The 22,796-nt window shown below is 45.1% G+C and overlaps 1 protein-coding gene across 8 annotated transcripts in view; it reads right to left on the bottom strand.

Moving 5' to 3' along the window:
• SEC16A (SEC16 homolog A, endoplasmic reticulum export factor) overlaps nucleotides 1–22,796 on the bottom strand; it is a 559,433-nt gene that overhangs the window by 258,089 nt on the left and 278,548 nt on the right. For 5 of the 8 annotated variants that reach the window (XM_085612981.1, XM_085613007.1, XM_085613017.1 and 2 more), the window contains exons 21-23: nucleotides 6,625–6,710; nucleotides 3,211–3,258; nucleotides 1,923–1,970 (exon numbers count right to left, since the gene is read on the bottom strand). In XM_085612981.1, the coding sequence (XP_085469107.1) occupies nucleotides 1,923–1,970; nucleotides 3,211–3,258; nucleotides 6,625–6,710 (182 nt within the window). The remainder of the gene's footprint in view (nucleotides 1–1,922; nucleotides 1,971–3,210; nucleotides 3,259–6,624; nucleotides 6,711–22,796) is intronic. The other 3 variants (XM_085612999.1, XM_085613024.1, XM_085613041.1) reach the window with 1 other exon arrangement.

Below are 22,796 nucleotides of genomic sequence, written 5' to 3'. Positions count from 1 at the left end.
GTGAGACTAGGCAGGGATGGCCTATATATAGAGCCATTTTTACGCATCTTACAATCCTGCACGCATATTAAGCCACAGGAATCTGGGATTTTTAAACTTAAGATCACGGCATACGCTGACGATATAGCGGTCTATGCAATCAATCCAAGCGAGCCCGTGATGAGGATTAAGGAAGAAGCTGAGAAATACGGCAATGTTTCAGGCTATAAATTGAATGCTAACAAAACTCAAGTGCTTATTACGTCCAAGATTCAAAAATCTATAACCGGGGCTTGTACAACTATGACCTATTTGGGGTAAAGATAATACCCAAAGTTAATCAGATTATTGACTTAAATTACGTACCACTCCTAAATGCAACTATCAAATTGTTCAAAATTTGGCATAGGCTTCCTTTAGGACTGCTTGGCTGATGTAACTTAATGAAAATACTCCCTAAGTTCTTATACTTGTTTCGATCGATTCCTTTAAAAGTTCCTAATATATAGTTTTTTAAACTAAAGGGGATTTGTAGCAGCTTTGTTTGGGGTTATAAAAAACCTAGGAGAGCAATTGAGCTGCTGAAATCTCCATTTGAACAAGGCGGACTTGGCTTTCCGGATTTTAAAATTTATTTCTGGGCTTCATTTATGGGTCGTTTCCGTTGTTTGTTGGGTCTGGATCAGACAGACTCAGTATTTGAGTTTATTTTAGGAAACCAGAGAGACATGTTTTTATATGGAATAAGGGACCCAAACTATTTCAAGCGAGTGAAGTTTAAGACTGTTAGAGATACCGTATATATTTGGAGAGATATGTCCGCAAGGTGTAAATTACCAATATTTCACGAAAAATTTCCACTATGGGGGAATCCTCTGCTCCCTGAGGTGTTTCAGGACCAAGCAGGCAAATCTTGGGCGAAGTATGAAGTTACTTGCTTGGATGTAAAGTACAATGAGAGAGGAATCAAATCATTTGAAAATTTGCGCCTAGCGTATAAACTTCCTGCTCATTTTTTCTTTAAATATCTACTGATATGTATATTTACATAGTTTTAGATCAGACGGCAGCGAGAAATTAGAGCGCTGGAGCCAAACTTTGGGTATAGCGGTTTCATCTAGAATGATCAAACAAGCCTTAGGTTACATTAAGGATTCGGTTCATTCTACTAGTTTGCAACTTCAGCAACTATGTACTACCTGTATGCTGTACTATAACCCGGCTAAAATAGCCAAATGGGCTCAGGGCAATATGACGGGGGATAAGATAAACTGCCCTAAATGTGGACTATATGTTGCTAATCTACTACATATGTTTATTGCATGCCCAGTACTGAGGGGTTAAAGGATGCAAATGGAACAGCTACTCCAGTCTAAACTTGGGCTGGATCATCCACTTACTGATCTTGAAATTATGTTGGGGTACAAGGAGGATAATCCAGCCGTCGCACGCCTCTTTTCAATCCTGATTGCTTCTGCTAGACATGCAATTGCCAGGGTATGGGTCTCCTTGGCACCGCCCTCTGTCGAGGAATGTTGGGCTATCATTAGAGAAATTTATGGCTTAGAGGCAGCCTTGGCGAAGGCAAGGGGAATTCGCTCCTTAGCCAAGTTTGAAGCACTATGGAGACCTATGGCTTTGGATGGAATAACTTAGCATCTGTTAGTACTATATGAAATAATTTGCATCTCCTATGACTCCTCTTCTTTTGTAATTTTCATTTTTATTGTTTTTGCCCGATGTATAAATCCTAAAACTCCAGTTTATGTTTTACTGTATAAATGTGCCTTTTCTGATGATGAAAATAAAACATTTTAAAAATAAAAAAAAAAAATTAAAAAAGGAATCCGTAGTTAGAACATTCTACCAGAAAGAGAAACCTTTCTATTGAATGATGATCAGTCAACATAAGAGCATACATTTGAGCTGAAGCAGTGACATACCATGCGTGTAGAGGATTGCGAAGCGTTTCTTGATCGCTGACCTGGTGCCTGTTTGAACACAAATAAAGGCATTTATTCAACAACAGCCACAAGATACGCCTTATGAAAAGGTAACTGAAAGTCTAATTTTTTAGTGTATACCTAGCAAGTAACACACAAGAATAGAGCCTTGCAAAAATAGAGAAATGGGTATAAACGTAGGCCCAAAACCATAAAAAGCTTTTAGAAGAAGGATGCGGATCAAGAAAAGCCATGATGCAGTTGAAGATACATCCCAAGATGTCCCAGGCATCCCACTCCTAGCTCAAATGTTGTGCAAGCAATAAATCAATACAAGTGCTAGCAGTAGCCTTAGAAGGTAGTATTGGGTAATGGTACAATAGTTTTCAGATCTCTACAGATAGGTTTGCATTTTTTAAATAATTTTAAAAAAAGGAAATAATGAATACAATGCAGGGAGTGGGAGAGATGATGTATTCTAGTTGCTAAATTACGGACTCAAGAAACAGAAGACATTGGTTGCAATCACAGCTTCCCTCCACCCTTGAAAGATTAAGCCTATGTGAATCCCAAAATGCCTTCTATTTCCTTATATGGCAAAATAGAAAGCACAAAGAAGAAGCAAGTAATAACAGCTATGTATTTAAAAGAAAACTTGACCTTTCGGTTCAAGTGGAAACAATGCGATTCAGTAAGCAGCCTCCTGCAATACAAGTTTGATAACTCAGGAGATAAGGGGCAGTGACGAATTAGAACTTCCTGGAAGGAGTGCCCTTAACAAGATAAGATTACTTGATTAATTGATTGTTCAGATGAAAGGACACTGTGCTGAAATAGCCTTGCAGCAAGAGGTAACACTTTAGGAGCGGGGATGGCATTACATAACAGTACAAATATACCAGACATTGCATGCAGTAGCCTCACTATCAGGTACATTAGCAAGGTATGTTAGCCAAATAGGCCATAGGCTGAGTGGTTCGGGAGTATCTCGGTCAGTTAAGTATTATAGCATTGCTCATAATAAATCGTAATCAAATCTCGCTTGTGAACGCCTCCTGAGATGCTAGAAATTTAATAAGAGTAAGTAAGAATGGGAATGATTGAGGTGTCCAGGAGGTGACACATGGCGTTCTGCAAAACACCAAAAATAAATAAATGTTTTAAAAAGTAGATTTCCTTCACCAAGTGATTTACAAATGTGAAAATCAGTAGGGATTCCCTTCACCAGCCAATTTGTGTGAGATATTTGATTAAGGGTGAGCCCAAGCAATGACTTGCTAGGTCATACCCTCCAGGCAGATGACTGAGATGCTGTTCTTGATCGGTATCCTGATGCCTGTTTGGAAAACAAACACAGTGCACATGTAAATATACATTATTATTCTTTGCTACCCCAGCAGGATATTGTAGAACTGTATGCCTGCTACTGACAGCAGGGCAGAGGGTGACTATAGCACTGTAAACTTGTGGATAAAATCTTTAGGCAAAAAAAAGACAAAACACTCTTTCAGGCAACCCTAAGGACAAATCACTAATACTGGGTACCTTTAGAATCCCAACATGTGCGGGGGGGAAAAAGAAAATGAATTTGGATTGGATATCATTTGTGGAGAAATAAAGTTATGAAAGACTAACAGCAAACGACTCAAATGTTGAAAAAAGGTTCTCAACACTCAAACCTCAAAGCTCAGCAATAGGTCTATGAACCTGGGCCAGAATTCCATGTCTCCTAAAAAGTCCTTCTGCTATGCTGTTGCACTGATTTGGAGGAGAGTCTTTCTGTTAAGGAGTTGCATGGTACCTCTTACAGGTCAAGCCACTAGATTACCTTTTTCCAACACAGTTTGGTACAAATGCACACTACAATCAAAACACCAAGAGATCCACAATTTCACCCAACTACCTTTTGTAAGACACAGTAAATATTTTCATAGATATTTGTAGCAACTTTTTCTAAAAGTGAAGTCCATGGAGACAGCAGGACGTCCACGGCAAATTAACCAAACATTTTGCTGCTGCCTAAGAGAGCTTGAGGCACGTTCGGCTAAAGGACTGTGGACTTATCTACTTACAGTCCACAAACAGTGTGCATTATTATTTATGTTTTTTAATAACAGTTCACTAGCAAAGCACATTGTCAGTACTTTTTTAACCCAGACATATTGTATCCATTCAAATTAAAGTATAAACAATAGCTTTTTATAAATTAAAAGTCCTTTTTTTGGTGTACAGTTCAGGGTCTCCAACTCAAACACTTCGGAGCCTAAAAAATGAAATGCCAAAAAACAAATAAAATCTCTCTAATAAAAGTAATTCTTTATTAAAGCCAATTTCACTGGTCAAAACTTAGAACCATTTGTACCTGGTTTCTTTGCTTCCATTTTTTGTGTATATTATTTTGTTAATGCTGCTTTCACTCCAGAAACTACTAAAGCAAAATAACATAAGTACAAGATATGGCCATAGTTTGTAGTCAGACGCTACAGACTATGCTAAAAGCCAATGTACATAACAGATAGCAGTGAGTATTGTGGGTAGATGTCCCAAGTGATTACTTTTAAATCATATGGCCAGGAGCCACACACAGTATGTGCGAGCATCCAACTCCCACTGCACACGACCTTCAGCTGTCTGGTTGGGGCATGGGCTTTGGCCAACCACGCTGCAAACTGCTCATTAGAAGTGGACTGCAGGGTCTGCACACCAAAATATACTAGGATTAACTGCAGTCTTTCAGCTAGTTTAATATATAACAAAGTTCACTCATAATATAAAATGTTGCAAGATGCAGGAATCATAATCTAGGCAAGGGAAATAAGAACGGCCAATGAAGGGCTACCATTTATAGGGAAATTACTAAAGTAGTGTTTCAGGGAGCTGAAAGGCTAACCTATCGCTGGGGCAAATTTCATGATTACATTTTCCAAGACAGCTATGAATACAGCAAAACCTCACTTTAACACCCATGCATAATCTACATATTTCAAAGCAACAATTATGGGGGAAAGCCGATTAAATACCTAGCCCTGCGGAGGGCACAATTTAGACAAAAAATCTTTCCCTAATTTATAGCAATGTGTACTTCAGAGCACTGTTAAAGTACAAATGGGTTCCTCGTAATTTTGAGCCCATGATCTTTTAGTCAGGCGCCCCAAATAGCATTCTTTTCTCCAATCCTAACCAATTTTATCAATAACGTGAAATGAGTTAATCTGACACATTTTATTTGAAGTCAATGCCAAATGTAGCTCATTCATTCTTATTTTCAAAATTGTCATTGTGAACATGCAGTCATCTGCTTTTATAAAAAATTAAATAGCATTGGAAAAGACAGTAACTTTTCTCGCCATATAACTCGCAATCTTACAGTTGTAAATTTAGGATGGTGAGATAAGTCTTCAACTCCCCCCGCTCATTGGCATTCATAATTCAGCTTCTCAGATTTGCTTTTGGTATGTAGGCTGTTTTCATAAGGTGGGCAAGACAACCTTCCATCTTCTAGATTCTTGCACCAGCTGATGGAGGTTTATGGCTTAATAGGTCAGACAGCTTTTGTATTTCATTTTCAGTTAGTCCAATAAAGGGAATCCAAACAAGGAGTGCTTCAATGTGTTCAAAACAAGAAAGGGCGAGATGAAGCGATAGAGCTCTTACGAACTTTTCATCCAGATACTGATGTCAGCGTACACCAACCAACTGTCTCAGAGTAAATGGACACCCAGGAAGGTCCATGATAAACTGTAATCAATCAATCACTTGGGTAACGAAGAAAGTAACTTAAGCTATCAAAGATCTGCTTGGATCACAAACACTTTTGAGTAATCTTACAGATTTGCACTTAAACTGTATGGAAGGTTGTACTGCTACAGCTGAACTCCTGTCACAAAGGTTTTCTGGGAGCCATGCCAGAATGGCTGTGAAAGTAAAACGCCTGTATATGCCTACCAGAGACCATTTAAAACATACATAGAACTAGAAAGTGATTCTGCCTTATAACATCTACAAATGTATGAAAGACTAAATAAATAGGAAGGTTGGGAATCTTGAAACAGGGCTTGATGGTATTCCAAAAGTGGAACTTTAAAACACCCTTCGCATTTATTGGGTCTGCAGACGAGGTCTTGAAGTGTAACTGAAAGCCTCAATTTGTCATGGGTTCCTAGGTTTTACAATTATGAGAAGAAACACCTCCAATGACAGTCATATGCTGTTTATGTCTGGAACCTTCTACAATCATATTTGAAATAAAAAAAAAAAATAAAGGCATGAATTTAGGGGAAATGTAGAGACAACAAGCGTAGATCAAAAATATCACTATTATTGGTCTAGTTTAAAAGTTAAAAAAACTCATTAAGATAAGAAACAGTTGCCAAATTTGGAAGAGCAAGTAAACTTTTTAAAATGTAAATTCAGGAAAAAAGGGCCTATAACACTGCTGTTAAACAATAAAATAAATGTGCATAATCCAGACAGTAATGGCACCAGCATGCAGGCATATAGTGGGAAAACATATTTCTTAATATGCATGTATGGATAAATGTATAGGCTCTCATATTTTCCCCAATTCACTCAACGCAAACTTTTTTCCTACTGAACCCTTTTTCAAATTAACTGATCAATTAAGCATCTTTATCACACATTGGCAGCAAATGCTGTATGAGAAGATATAAATATAAATATCTATTTCAATAAGACAACTTACCACTTTTCCCACTGAACTACTGTAGTCAATTCCTGTATCATAAAAAGTTTTTTTTGTAGGTGAATCTTGGGAAAATCTTCTCACCCCTATAAAAAAAACATTTGTATTTTCAATGCTTGCCGGAGAGCAACTTAAATTGATTCAATCTGATATGTGTGCATCAAAATCATTCAATTTGTGAGACACTAGCACAGCAATAAATAAAACAAAACTGCTCATTTCAAGTGCTAGCATTCTCCTAATACAAAGGCAAGTAAATTACACAAAGATCTTGATGCAATGCTGCACATTGATTTATACTACTTTGAAGTTTTATGAAGTTCAATACAGAATTGACAAACGCAATATATTGGTTCTTTGTGTGGGGACATCATATACAACAAAGGACCTGTTCTATAGGCGAGTCAACTGTTCAATGGTCCCTCCATGCATCTATAGTCACTCTACTTTATATAACGAGACAGCGGTCCTATTTCTACCGTTTAGGTCTGGGGGATCTAAATCACCTAATGTTTTCTCAAATTTGTTTTTTTTTTAAAGAATGATGAATGTGTCTATGGGCTCGGTCTCCTAAGGTCTGTGCCACCATCTAATATGTGTAACCCAACATGGACAGAAATTAGAAAGGAAAATAGTGAGAAAGGAAGGCAGTGCCTCACGGGAGTAACACCATGGGAGTTTGCAGACAGGTTCTCGCCTGCATCCTCAAGTTCTCATCATCAGCAACTGCCAACCGAAACCCAAACGTGGTGAAATAAGGAAAGAAAGAAAAGAGTGCTAAGTGTGGTATCATGTAATGCATATGCGCCGGTTGACTTACCCGGGCATATAGCACTGTCAACCCTATAAGGAAATAACGTTATCTGGACTGTGAAATAACGTTATCTGGACTGTGGTCCCGTTATACCTAATCTAAAAACAAGCTAGGCACCCACTAGCTAAATGTCTTTATTCCGTGCTGTGGGTCTGCGCACTTAAAACCAACATGTTTCATTGCCAGGAATGACTTGCGGCAATTTCATCAGGGTAAGGATCACTTTTCCACACTGCGTGACAAATGGTCTGCTGACATTTGACACTGTTTGGGTGGAATGTTTGGGGGGGGGGTAGAGGTAAGTTTGAGACAGTAACCCAATTGCACTATTTGTCGCACCCACCTGTCTGTGGTGATTGTGGTCCAGACAGGAAGGAACTGCTGCAGTCTTCCCCCGACAGGAGTGGAATGGTCCGGGAAAAGCGGAGGGAAGTCATTGGGCAGGGGTGGAGGCAGAGCAGTTGTTGTTGGTCTTGCCTCTGCCTTTGTTATTGTTACCTCTGTATCCTCCTCTGTGGTAACCTCTGGTGAAGGTGGATTGGGTGGGAGACTTGTAGGAGGTGGATGGGGTGTCAGATGTATCCCCGGGAGTTGCCCCTGTAGGATGAGCGACGAAAAGAACGTCTAGGAGCTTGCGATTGCAAGGCTCCCATTGATTTGGCTGTATCCGTGTCCTTTTTCATCTTCTCAAGGGACGCCTCAACATTCGGGCCACAGAGGTGTTGCTGGTCGAATGGTTGATTTAGTATAGAGCTCTGCACCTCAGGTTTAAACCCCGAAATGCGTAGCCACGCGTGCCTGCGAAGAAGGACGCTTGTGTTTACTGCTCTGAACGCGGTATCTGCTACATCAAGAGCACACCGCATAGAGGTGTTGGTGATAACTTTACCCTCTTGTATTAGGTCATTGGCCTTGTTTGTATTTGTCCGGGAGGTGTTGGAGCAGGGACTCTAACTCATCATAGTGTGCCCTATTGTATCTGGCTAACAGGGCTCGAGTGTTTGCGATCCGCCAAATATTAGCTGCCTGGGACGCTGTTCCTTTGCCAGAGGTGTCCAGGATTTTAGACTCTGTCGGGTGGAGGTGCATCCCCTGTTGCCTGCGAATTAGCCCGTTTCCTAGCATTTGAGACACCCTAATTAAGTCTAATGGAACAGGGCCCCTAATGTAAGCTGGGTCTGTAGGGGCAGCTTTGTATTTCTTTTCAATTCTAGGGTTGATGATTCTAGTCCTGACAGGTCTTTAAATACTTCTGTAGCATGTTTAATCACCCCTTTAAGCATGGGCAAAGTGGATGTGGACCTTTGGGTGGTGTCGAAAGTGTCCATTAAAAAAATCATCTTCGACTGGATCTGTATGGAGGTCGACCCCGTGGTACTGGGCAGCCCGGTGTATTAGCTGATTAAACCCCATGGTATCTTTTGGTGGTGAAGGCCTAGAGGGGTAGATGTCTTCTTGTGGTACATTAGGGACAACAGGCGTATTATAGTCATCCCATGGGTCAGGGGAGCCGGGAGGACTGGGGTCATCTATTGGCATGTTGTTGTCACAGTCCCCTGTGTGATCATATGTGTAGTCGTCATCTACTGGTGGAGGGGATGGCGTAGGAGACCTAACTGGGAGGGGTGGAGGAGGAGGTGGTGGTTGAGGTGGAGAGGGTACCCTAAGAGGTGATGTGGCTATAACCCTCTTTTTAGGTGGTGGAGCTGGTGCAGGCATGCTCAGTGGTCTTTTTCTGGAACTGAGAGTCACTTGACCAGTTTTAGGGTCTTTAGTTAAAGTTTTTTGTTGAGGGTCTGGTTGAAAAAGCTCCTACAAAGAAGTTTGGGTGTTCGGTGTCGACGGTGTCAGCATCGAGGGCTTTTTCGGTCCTGGCTGCAGAGCTGTTTTGGGCTTTGAGCCATGCGATTTGTCGGTTTCTGTGTGTTTTTTCGGTGTTGATACCTTCTTGGCTCCGTAGAACGTGAGTTCGAACTTTTGGGGAGTGGCTTCTTCGTCGGCTCCGAGTGTTTTTTCGGTACCGGGGAGTCACTAGTTGGAATCTTCGGTCCCGAAGGCCTCGGGGTTGAAGTGGCAGTCGGCCCAGAGGATGGGTGCGGCTTCTTTTTTGGTGCCAATGATTGGGGTTGGGCACCGGTAACAGGCAGACTCTAACCCGAGTTACTGGAAGGCTTCTTTGCCGGGCCCGAGGGCGGGGCATGGGAAGCAGTGTGTCGGTGTGCACCGAAGGCGAAGGTGTGACCGAAGCCTTTGTTGTTGTAGGGAGTGGGTCGGGGTCGACGTCTGTATTTACGACCCGTTGAGCTGGAGTCACTTCTTTGATGTCTGAGTCATCGGCTTCGGAGATGCTGATGAGCTCATCTTCGACCCGCTCCTCTGGCACATCGACTCCCTCGTGGAAGATGACGTCGGGGATCGAACTCGACGAGCGAGCCATGGTCCTTCGAGCTAGTCGATCCCGGATGGTCTTCTTCGAGCGGAAGGAGGCACAAGCAGGACAGTCTCTGGCCTCGTGCTCGGGAGAGAGGCAGAGGTTACACACCTCATGCAGATCGGTGTGGGTAAACTTTGACCCACAGAGGCCACTTTTTAAATGGCGTCCTTTCCATGAGACAGATGCTAAGGCTCGGGTCGGCCCGAAGGCCTGCTTCGACGACCGGAATGGAAGATTGGTAGAGATGCGAGCCGATTAGGGGTCGCGTTCGAGACAATACCGTCGAAAAAGGTGAAGGATTGCGCGCCGAAACTGGAATTGGTAACGGTTCTGAAGTGGCGAGAAAACACATCCTAACCCGATGGTGGAAAAAAACAATCTGAAGATTGTGAGAAAGTGGCTCTGTATATACTGTTCCTTAATAGGTACAGGGTGTACAGAGTCCACAGTCCCCAAGGGTTTGACAGAGGCTAAAGTTAGATATAACCTTAATCTCTAAAGTGGTAGCTTGGTCGAGCAGTAAGGCAGTATCAGAGGACAGTGTAAAGCATTTGTTGTACACACTCAGTCAGCAAATGGTCTCACACACTCAATAACTGAACTCTAGGCCAATGGTTTATATATAAAAAATATATGCTTGTTTTATTTTAGAACTAACAATTGGATTTAAAATATACTTTCTCAGAATGAGATGCTTTATATAAATACTTTTGCAATATGCAATAGACTTTTGTAAACAGTTACAAGTGGTTGCAATAGGCAACTCTATTTTAAACACAACAATGCATTGAGCTCAATGGAAATTTCAAGTTATTTGCAACAGATTACTTTTAGGATTACTTTTGGAATTCCAGGACTGGATCCTAGATTCAGTCCTGGGTCAGTACTTAGAATCAAGTGATGAAAGTCGACTTAATTACGGTGATGATTTTTAAACAATATTTAGCTATTTTAAAAGTTGACACTTTGAAAATATTTCAAAGAAAACAGTCAATGATTCTCTATGGAAGAAAATTCAAGTTGCAGGTACAGTATGTTCTCGTTACTTTTGTAATCCAGTACTGGGTGCCTAGACTCAGTACTGGGACCTTTATCCAAAACAGGTAAGTAATTACGTTTTCAGATATTATACGATTTTTAAAGAATATTTAAAGATTGCAGAAATTGACACTCAGAAGAAATTTCACAGAAAAACAGTCAATGATTTCCTATGGAAGAAAATTGGGTTACTGGTAAGTACAGTTGTAAGTATTTTTCAGAGTCAGTGCTGGTCCATCATTTGTTTGTTGTAACGCTTTTCGCCCTGAGTGGGATGGGTATTCCCAGACGTGGGACCCGTGCTCACTACGCCACTGGAGTCAAGCTATCCTGGCTGATGACGGCTGATAGCCAGAAACCGGTCCTAGGATGCTTGATTCCAGTCCAGGGAAGACATGGCTTGGCAGTTCGGGCTGGACTGTTCCCATGAGGCACAGGGTCAAGACTGATTTGCATATGGCCATGTCTAAACTGGGGTGGTGTAGTGGGCAAAAGAACGATGGATTTAACCCAGATCTCGACTGGGGGAGAATGTTTGCATTGTCAGCATTCCGTCCATCATTTGTTTGTTGTAACGCTTTTCGCCCTGAGTGGGATGGGTATTCCCAGACGTGGGACCCGTGCTCACTACGCCACTGGAGTCAAGCTATCCTGGCTGATGACGGCTGATAGCCAGAAACCGGTCCTAGGATGCTTGATTCCAGTCCAGGGAAGACATGGCTTGGCAGTTCGGGCTGGACTGTTCCCATGAGGCACAGGGTCAAGACTGATTTGCATATGGCCATGTCTAAACTGGGGTGGTGTAGTGGGCAAAAGAACGATGGATTTAACCCAGATCTCTTGACTGGGGGAGAATGTTTGCATTGTCAGCATTCCGTCCATCATTTGTTTGTTGTAACGCGCCAAGATCCAGCACTGGGAGCTCACCTAAGAGCAGGTGAGTATTTTCGTTTCTCGGCTGATTTTTGGTGAATATTTTAAGATTTGAAAAGTCCACACTTGGAAGATATTTCAGGAAAAAGCCAGTCAATGTTACCCTATGAAGAAAATAGAGTTATCGGTTTAAAGGTAAGTACTCGACTGGCAGAGTTGAGGTTCTGGGCATAGACTCAGGGGTCCCCCAGGGTCAGGTAGGTACAGTTGGTTCACCCTCAGCGACTCTAGGGCAGCCGGGTGCAGAGAGAGTAGGCCCAATGTTATCCTATGAGGGATAGGGGGGCCTTGGTTGGTGGCTGCTGACTAGCAAGCCACGCGGCTGTGGGAGCTGGGCTCCTGGTCACTTACTCAGGGCAAGTGGGGAAGTAGGTAGGAGTAGAGGTTGCACTGCCAGGGCTACTCGGGCAGCTGGGTGTAGGGTGCTTTTGAGCCTCCGGGCGCTCAATCGATTTCAATGGGAAATCTCCGGTTTAGAAAAAGACTGCAAGCTCGGGGACGAGGATTCTTCTGGTGCCACCACCACTTCGAGAGGTAAGTTGGGTAGTTGGAGGATAGGTAGGTACCCCGGGACTGGGCACAGGGGGCCGCGGGGCGCCGCATGCAGGGGTGCCTTTTGGTGTCGGGAAATCTTACCCTCTGTTGATCGCGGTGGGGGGGGGGCACCTTGTTCTGAGGCTGCAGGCTTCTTCAGGAGTGTCGAGGGAGGTCCTTGGGTGCCGGATTCGGGGTCACAGTCGCCGTGGGGTCGTCCTCGTGGTCTTTGTTCACTCCGGCACTGGCCAGGCTTGGCTGGTGCAGAGTGTGCTGGGTTCGCGGTTCCGGGCTGCTGCCAGGGATTGGAGGTAGGTTTTGAGTAGAGTCTCTACTCATGGGAGTCCCAGGGGCTTAGAGCCAAAAGGTAGCCAGGTCCTCCGGGGTTTGTGAGGTTGCTGGCCACAAGAGATGCCGGGTTGGAGCAGGAGCAGGATCGAGGGTCGACAGGCCGGTAGGGCTGGGGCCAAAGCAGTTGGTGTCTTCCTCTTCTTAGCAGCTGCAGGGCAGGTCTTCTTTCTTCTTGCTCTTCTTTGTATTTTGGAATCTGGAATCTGGGGAAGGAGGGTTCAGGCTGCCCCTAAATACTAGATTTCGGGGCGTTACAGGTAGGTGAAGGGCAGGGACCAATGGGTCCCTGTCCTGGGGTGGGTACACCCCCTATCCTGCCTCTCTCCTGTGGGAGGGGGGCAGTAGCCTAGTCCTGATAGGGTAGGGCTTCCCATCTTCAAGATGGCGAGAGCCCGGAGATGTGCTTCACTTAGCCTCCCCCACCTGAGGGGTGGGGTTGGCAGGCTGGCATATCCCCTGTCCTTATTTGGGGTTTCCGGCCAAAGCTTCCCGCCACAGTGGGGGGTTGCAGTGGCCTGGGGAAGCTCACAGAGGCGGCATGCCTTTGAAGCTTCCCCCTGCTCATCCTGGGGGAGGAGATTTAGCACCTCACACAGGATTTGCATTGTTGCAGGCCCAGGAGAGCAGGGGCTCTCCCACCCATGGGTCCAGCAACATGTCTGCTGTGTGGCAGCCTAGGCAGCCTCAGAGCAGACGTGGCTTGTAGGTTAGGTTTAAGGGGGCATCTCTAAGATTCCCTCTGGGGTGCTTGGTACATTAAATCCCACACTGGCATCAGTGTGGGTTTAATGTGCTGAGCAGTTTGATACCAAACTTCTCAGTCTTCAGTGTTGCCATTATGGTGCTGTGGAGTTCGTGTTTGACGAACTCTCAGCACCATGTACTCTTCAATGGCAGCACTGCACTTACAGTGCTCAGGAATGGACCTGGGTACTGTAGGGGCACAGGGCTCCTGCTCCTGTGCCCACACCATTGGCATAAGGCACCCAGCTAGAGGGGTGGCTGATGTATGCCATGGCAGTGTAGGTGATGGGCATGGCACACAGGGATGTGTGTAATGTCGACTTCGTTTTGTCTTGCACCCAGACACTCAGCCTGCAAAGGCAGTGTGTGTGTGTAAGGGTACAGGGCCTCTAAGGGTGGCACAATGAGTGCTGCAGCCCTTAGAGGCCTTCCCTGGTCACAAGGCCCTGGTTACCTAGGGTACCATTTACCAGGGGCTGACATGTGGCCAGGGTTTGCCAATTTGGGTTTTGAGTGTTTTAGGGAAGGAACATAGGCCCTGGGCACCTGATTGGCAGGAGTCCAGGGCACACTCAGTCAAAGTACATTCAGCAATTCAGCAAAAAGTGGGGGCATACCATGCAAGAAAGATGGCACTTTCTCACAAGGATGGAGCCGATGCCCATGCACACTATGATCCTAAGGAGGAGTCACATACCTCGTGACTTCCAAAGACTTTCCAGGACAAAAACAAGTGCAAAAATCCGGACCAAACACCAGATGGCGATCTATGCAAAAGTGTGTAATCTGCAACTCATATGCCTCGAACAGTATGTTCTCGTTACTTTTGAAATCCAGTGCTGGGCTCCTAGGTTCAGCACTGGGACATCTTTCTAAAACCGGTAAGTAATTATGTTTTCACAATTGGTGCGAATTTTAAAGAATATTTGTAGTTAGAAAAAATCGAAACTTATAAGAAATTTCACAGAAAAACAGTCTATGGTTTCATATGGAAGAAAATTGGGTTAGCGGTAAGTATAGCTGTAATTACTTTTCAGGGTCTGTGCTGGGCACCAAGATCCAGCACTGGGATCTCTCCTGATAGCAGGTGAGTATGTTTGTTTTCGTTACTCGGTTGATTTTAGGTGAATATTTTAAAGTTTAGAAACTCCACAAGAATTTCCAAGTGAAACCAGTCAATGTTACCCTATGGAAGAAGAGAGAGTAATCGGCTTTTGGGTAAGTACTCGACTGGCAGAGTTGAGGTTCTGGGCATAGACTCCGGGGTCTCCCAGGGTCTGGTCAGTAGTTGTTAGACCCTCAGCGGCACAGGGGCAGCCGGGTGCAGAGTGAGTTAGGCCCAATGTTATCCTATGGGAGGCAGGGGGCCCTTGGTTGGTGGCTGCTGGCTAGCAGGCCACGCGGCTGTGGGAGCTGGGCTCCTGGTCACTTGCTCAGGGCAAATGGTGAAATAGAGTAGAGATTGCACTGCCAGGGGCACTCGGGCGGCTGGGTGCAGGATGCTCTTGAGCCTTCGGGAGCTCAATGGATTGCAATGGAGAAGCTCAAAAACAGACAAAGGCTGCACGCTCGGGGACGAGGATTCTTCAGGTGTGACCACCACTTTGAGAGGTAAATTGGGTAGTTGGAGGATAGGTAGGCACCCAGGAGTGGTGCACAGGGGACCGCAGGGCGCCAGGTGCAAGGGTGCCTTTTGGTGTCGGGAAATCTTTCCCTCTGTTGATCGCGGTTGGGGGGGGGGGGGTCCCTGTTTCTGAGGCTGCAGGCGCCGTCAGGAGAGTCGAGGTGGCTCCTTAGTTGCTGGATTCGGGGGTCACAGTCGCCGGGGGGACGTCCTCGGGGTCTTTGTCCACTCCAACACAGGCCAGGCTTGGCAGGTGCAGAGTGTGCAGGGTTCGCGTTTCCTGGCTGATGCCAGGGGTCAGTTACTTGCTTTAAGCAGTACCACTGCTCGTGGGAGTCCCAGATGCTTAGAGTCACAAGGTAGCCAGGTCCTCCGGGGTTTGTGAGGTTGCTGGCCATGGGAGATGCCGGGATTTAGCAGGTTCGAGGGTCGACAGGCCGTTAGGGCTGGGGCCAAAGCAGTTGGTGTCTTCCTCTTGTTAGCAGCTGCACAGCAAGTCTTCTTGATGTTCTTTGCGGTTTCGGAATCTGGATCTAAGGAAGGAAGGTTCAGGGTGCCCCTAAATACTAAATTTAGGGGTGTTACAGATAGGTAAAGGGCAGGGACCACTTGGTCCCTGCCCTGGGGTGGGTACACCCCCTATCCTGCCACTCTCCTGTGGGAGGGGGGCAGTGGCCTAGTCCTGATTGGGCAGGGCTCCCCATCTTCAAGATGGCGAGAGCCCGGAGATGTGCCTCGCCTCGCCCACCTGAGGGGTGGGGTTGGCAGAGGCTGGCACACCCCCTGTCCTTCCTTGGGGTTTCCGGCCAGTCTTCCCGCCAGAGTGGGGGTTTAGAACCAGTAGGGGCCAGTTGCTGAGTGCAGCAAGTGGCCTAGAGAAGCTCACAAAGGCGGCATGCCTTTGAAGCTTCCCCTGCCCATCCTGGGAGAGGAGACCTAGCACCTCGCCCAGGATGTGCATTGTTGCAGGCCCAGGAGAGCGGATGGCTCTCTACCCAGGGGTCCAGCAACATGTCTGCTGTGTGGCAGCCTAGACAGCCCCTCTGACAAGACGTAGATTGTGGGTTAAGTTCAGGGGGCAGCTCTAAGATGCCCTCTGTCGTGCATTGTACATTAAATCCTGCACTGGCATCAATGCGGGTTAAATGTGCTGAGAAGTTTGATACCAAACTTCTCAGTCTTCAGTGGAGCCATCATGGTGTTGTCGAGTTCGTGTTGACGATCTCCCAGCACCATATACTCTTACATGGCAGCACTGTACTTGCAGTGTCCAGGAATGGACCTGGATACTGTAGGGGCACAGGGATCATGCTCCTGTACCCACACCACTGGCATAGGGCACCCAGCTAGAGGGGTGGCTGATGAATGCCAGGGCAGTGTGTGTTGTGGGCATGGCACACAGGGATGTGTGCCATGTCGACTCGGTTTTGTTCTATACCCAGACACTCAGCCTTCAAGGGCAGTGTGTTTGTGTCAGGGTACAGGGCCTCTAAGGGTGGCACAATAAGTGCTGCAGCCCTTCGGGGCCTTCTCTGGTCACAAGGACCTGGGTACCTAGTGTACCATTTACCAGGGGCTGACATGTGGCCAGGGTTTGCCAATTTGGGTTTTAGCACAGTTTTTAGGGAAGAACCATAGGCCCTGGGCACCTGATTGGCAGGAGCCCAGGGCACACTTAGTCAAAGTACATTCAGCAATTCAGCAAAAAGTGGGGGCATACCATGCAAGAAAGATGGCACTTTCTCACAGAATTACTTAATCAGAGATAGAAGAATTAATAAAGCATGAAACATCAGTGTATGGCGCTTGTCACTATATAAAATTTCCACTGCAATGCTTGTGAGCGAGAGTGGTGTGGAGGATTAACATTCAGAACCCTTCGAATAACCAAACAGTAAAATGTTTCGACAGAACAAGTGGAATGAAACATTATGCAACACGTTCTCACACTGCAGGCTTTCCCCTAAACTTGACTTCCTGTTCTTCACTTGTGGTGCTGATGCGCAGCTTCGATAATCTGTACTTCTCCACCTAGCAGGTCTGGGTCACTATTTTTCACCTCCCTATCCATTCCATCTGGTAGCCTCATCCGAAAAGGAAAGAAGAGTGAATCAGTCATAATGTTAAGTAAAACATACTAGGTACTTTCTATTGGATGCCAAGATACAACTTACAACAAATAGACTGGGCTCAGGTTACAGGTTTCCTATCAGGACAGTTAAATTCTTAAAGTGAGGTAGGCAGAGAATGTTAAGAGGTCAAGCAATAGGAAAAGGGCTTGCATGCGTGATCCTACAGCTTAGTTTACAGACAATTTAAAACAATAGTTGCAGCTTCTTCGAGGTAGCATCTTTCTCAGTTATTTTTTTACAGCACATGTGCTGGGGGTACAGCTATGGCCAATATGTAGCTTGTCATTGCTACAGTGATGTTTAAATCCAGAGGTGACTTTTGTGTCCTTATGTAGTTTTCAATGTGGATTAGTGCAACTACTTGATAAAGAGGTGTATTGACAGGAATACATGATCCCGGCAGGGATACTGCGTAGGACCTACAGTAAGCTTCTTGCAAATGGTCCAAGGCTGATAAATTAAAAACTTGTTTCTCAGTGGAAGATCCTGTGCAATTTGTGAAAGGAATAGATCTTATTTTAATGATAAACTGTCCTACTTCTCTTCCTTTACATAGTAGCTACAACAGGATTATATGCTGTTACTTTTGTGATGCAGGTGGGAGTATTTTTTTATTGGACACCATCATGGCGTAGTGTGGGGAACAGATGGCTGGAATGACCAACTAGGCATTTTCTAGGGAACAGAGGGGCTAAGAAACTCTGGAACGGACTTGCAAATTTAGTGTTGCTGGAGAAAGCAGAGGGGAAAAGGATGGTCTGCAGGTTAATTTTTATTTATTAAATGAGTATACTGCAGCCCCGCTATTCATTCAGTACCGATCTTTAGTGAACAGCCCAGTTCAGAAGTCCTACGTTTTTCCATCAGGTACCATGAAAGTATGCAAGTGAATGGGGCTTTTGACGAATGAACACGATTAACAGATTAAACGTGGAGGTTGCATTCCCACTTACTTAGTTCTCCAAGATCTTCCATAAGCCCCTACTGGACCCCCAAAATCCAGTTTTGCAAAGGCCACTCACACTGTAGGAGGTGAAGGAAAACTCTGTCTTGTGGGAACTGGATATTGGTTTAAGCCAGTTTAATCTGTACTCCAGCAGTGCCCCTGCTGGACCTGATGTGGATATCTAAGCCAGAGCCGACGTCCATGCCAGACCAATATCGCATTATGAAATTACCAAAGCCCACCGACAGCACTAGAAAGAGTTCCCCCAACAACGTATACAACAGTACTGTAGAAGGCTTGTAGTGTAGTGCTGCTCAGATTCAGCTAAACGGCTTGAGCCCATACCTCTTAGTGAGGAAAACGATGAGGAGGTGGAAAACTAACTACCTCCCTTTACATGGAGGAATGATTTTTACCAAGGCCTACAGAATGTTAGTAGTTTAGACACCTCTCACGTCCAGCTTGAGTCCCCACCAGGTGCACCCACAGGGAAAGAGCTTATTTTGGGATTTGGGTGGTAGGCAAAGTCTTTCATCACCTTCAGTGTGTTTGATGTACTGCCCTAAGTGGCAAGGGCATGCCCAGATCTGGGTCGCGTGCCCACCGTGCCACTGATATCAAAGCCACACCTGACTGAAGAACCTCAATTTTGGTGAAACCGGTCTTTAGTTGCTTGTGTTCTGGTTCATGGAGGGCCTGGCATTTTGGGCTGGACTGTGCTTATATGGACAGGGTCAAGACTGATATACATATGGCTGGGTTCAAACGGAAATGGCATGGTGGGCAAAAGAAAGATTGTTTGGAATGCCCAAGAAGCGATTGCCAGCGGTAAGATATTGCAAACATTCCTTCTTTCACCTTTTGCCTGTTTAGTTTTGAAGATCTGCAGCGGGAGTTGTTTTGAGCTTGGAAAGGTAATGATGCTTTGAGCATGATCTCTTGTGTTGCATGCTCCCTGATCGTTTTGAGTGCATCAGAGCACACTTTTTGATTTCAAGTTGTGCATGGAACTGACACATCAGAGGCACACGTCTTGCGGATGTGTGACAGACAGCTGCTTCCTTTTATAGATGTACAGCTTAAAACTGGTAGACTTTTGGGGAGTTATATTCTCTGGCACACTGTCTTTTGTTAGACTTCTTTGGTAAGAGGGACTAAGTTGGGATTGGAGCTCCAGAACTGCGCCCAAGGGCCCGTAAAGAAAGGATCTGATGTCAGCATGCAGGAATGACACCTATACGTGTCTATACTGCGATTTCTTAAGAGACGTTCTTACTCTTGTAGCCTTGGTCCTAGTTCAAAGAATGCATCACAGATCTATTACTTACAAGATAAAATTACTGGGCTGATTGACAAAAGCATTTATGAGCACAGGTGGTAGTACTAATGGAGCACTCTTACGTGCTGGTATATGCCATGGGGATCTTCCTGAAACATCAAAATCTCTATTAGTAAAAGTGCAGAGTGGGCTCAGTACCTTCTCTGTGCACTAACTGTATATGAATATTCCCATTTTATTTACATTTAGATGTTTTCTAGCCAATTCACAAAGTTGTGTAAGAGTACGTAAAAGAGTTCTCATGCAGGACTACTTTCCATACTTATAAATGCTCTCATGAAATGGCTTAACTGTTTGCGCTTTTTTTGTTTTCAAAGACAATGGAACTGTAGAAAGATGAAACTTTTATGTAAATGACAGATTTTGTTTGGCTACTTGCTTTTATCTCCATCAGAGCCTCTTCTTTTGATTATCATCATACAAAGTAAAGTAAAAAAAACACATCTAGCACTGAAAGGGACCTTCCAGCACTAAATTAAAAGCATCCAGCATGTAAAAGAAAATATGATCTAACGTATAAAAGGTTCTGTATTTTTTGGGTAACCAAACTAAAAGGTCAAAGTTGTAGGAATGGGTAGCTAAATGCAACAGAACTACCTATGTAGAAGGTGAGATGCAATAAAGCAAGATTGATTACTGATAGCAGCCATTTTCAGCTTTCTTTTCAGAGGGAAACTTTGGGTCAAAAGTGAACACATAAGCTGTTCAGTGTACATCTAAATAACACACAATTGAAACAAACTTAGTTTTCAATTTTTGGCTAAATATGCATCACCAAAGATAAGTTTTAACCACACATCATTGGAACTGCTGAGCATGATCATGCGTAGTTGCCGGAAGACAGACCCGTTGATTATCAAAAAAGAAAAGACCTAAGCAGAATGACCAACTAAAGCCATTGCTTCTCAGCTTTTCTACTAATATCTAATGTGTACCCATGCTTTCAAGAAATGTGCACTACGCCTGTAACTGCCAGTTCACCACTGTGTTGCCAGAGGGGGGACCAGGACTACAAGTCCCAGGAAACTGCGCGACCCGCACGGCGGCCGCCGACAGCACGCGACCAGGAGGCGCTTTAAATCTTCTCGGGGCTCCAATGGCGCGGGATGCACGCGGGCAAAGCCCGGGCCATGGGTGGGTCCGTCTACACCAGGAAGAGGTTGGGCCCCCCCCCCTCTTGGTTGCACGCTCGAGTGAGGGGACCAATTGATTAGCGCAACCCAGGTACTCTTGTTTTATTTGCTTTATTCTGTTAACTTGAGATTGGGCATAACTAACTAGCCTGGAAAGTGTGGCAGGATGGGGAAACGGACGCCAAAGGAAACCCAAATGGTGTGCCAAAACAAGCAAAGAGACCAACAGCAAGCGCCGCAGCAAATTGCAGGGCAGATTATATTGATTCCCTTTTTGAGGAATTGAAGAGTCTATTAAATGGTCAGAACAAGCCACCTCAAGTGGGCCCAAAAACGGCCAGAATTTTTGCACAAAGCAAATCAAGGAGAAAAGCCCCAGGGATTGATTTAACGTTCAAGGGCACAGCCGTATGCGAAGTGTACACTGACACCACAACAAATCAAACTCAGCCAGAGTCGAATACAGTGGTCCCATCGTCTGCCCAAAGTTGCACTAACACGATGGTGGAAGGAGGGGCAGCCTTGAACATAGTATTTTCCAACCGTTTTGATCCTCTTGCCTCAATACAAACAGCAGACGCTGAGGTCTACAACCAAACCCAAACAGGCCCAGGAACTGAATCAACTAGTATTGACACCCAACGCAGAAGAACTATTGTGCCGAAACCCACGAATACTAACGCCCTTTAAATCGAACTGAGAGAGCTCAAGTCTAATGTAAAAGACCTAGCATCAGAAGTTATCACCCTTAGGAGAATTATAGGATCTCTGATAGACCACCTTAATGGTGTTCGTTTCAACACGACATGGGGAGCAGGGCACGGGCCGGGACCTGGTGACATATAAATGACCTATCAAAATGATAAAAGGGTGATTGGAGGGGTGGAAAAGGTAGAATGGAGGGGCAAGGGACCTATCAAACATTTCAGTGATTTTAAACCAAAAAAAACAATGGCAAACAACTCTAATTAGCACCAATGTCTCCAATGCTGTCCTCCTGTACGCACTATGCAAGGGAAATCGCTTGCCCAGGTCACAAAGCACCAGGACTCCTCCAAAAGGGGGGTGTCATCAGGGTGGAACATATGGCCTGGGAGAGGTACCAGGCACTGAGGAGTTTGTGGGAAGAATATTGGAAAGACCATTGAACGGCCATAATGACGTTAGAAGCAACCCTCGCACGAATGCTCCGCCGGGTGATTATAACTTAAGATCATGCCAAAGGAGGATGAGGTATAGTGGAGGAGATGGGAGATCTGAAGGGAGTGGAAGTCAGTGTGAGAACAGTAGACCCCACAATGATGGTTGCAATAGGGTGTTTATGACAAATGTACCCAAGTTGGCAAGCAACAAGGGAATCTAGGGAAACTAGAGATGCCCTGGTTAATAAAGCTATTCATTGGATAAGACAGTTGAGGCAATGTCGTTCAATCATAAGATCAGACATATTAAGTGTGAAGCGCTGCCCAATAAATAGAGACTCAGACCATATAATATTGGATCTGGCCTCTAGCGATTTAATAAAGGGGGGGGGGGGGGGGGGGGGCGCAATTTGGAGCAACGCGCACTGCCGTCGACTAAATCACAAATCCAGATTAAGTTCACTCCCCCAAGTATACAATTGTCCACCCACTGGAACCAGGTGAGCACCCCCAGACACCGTCATTAATACCAACACACAAGCAGCTCCAACAAATAGGCCTACCCGACAGGCATAGGGATTGTTTCCTTGCAGCACTCCGTTGACCCTAGTATAGGAAGGTAACCTCCGCAAGATGCCCATCAGGTTACCCGGGGCTCATACTACCAATGCTGAGAGGGGACAGTCTCCAACCCAAACACCAATGCATATTCAGTCACCCACACATTTGACACCTTATGAGGTGCGTAAACACCAGCCATCCCGTGAATCCAATGGGAAACTAAGACTGCTGTCTTGAAACCTTGCAGGGCTCAGATCCAAGATTGCCTGCGAAGACTGGGGGAGGCTAACAGACATCTGCCTCTTTCAAGAGACCTGGGAAGTCAATAAAATTGATAAGAGTGGGATTCACTAACCATAGCAAAGAAGCTACCCAGTCAAGGAAAGGTCGCCCAGCTGGCGGTCTAATAATCTGGGTCAAAACTAAAAGTGGGATTCATATTAAAAA

The sequence above is a fragment of the Triturus cristatus genome, chromosome 1_2 (genome assembly GCF_964204655.1).
Source record: "Triturus cristatus chromosome 1_2, aTriCri1.1, whole genome shotgun sequence".
Lineage (NCBI taxonomy): Eukaryota > Metazoa > Chordata > Amphibia > Caudata > Salamandridae > Triturus > Triturus cristatus.
This window is presented reverse-complemented; position numbering and strand designations above follow the sequence as displayed.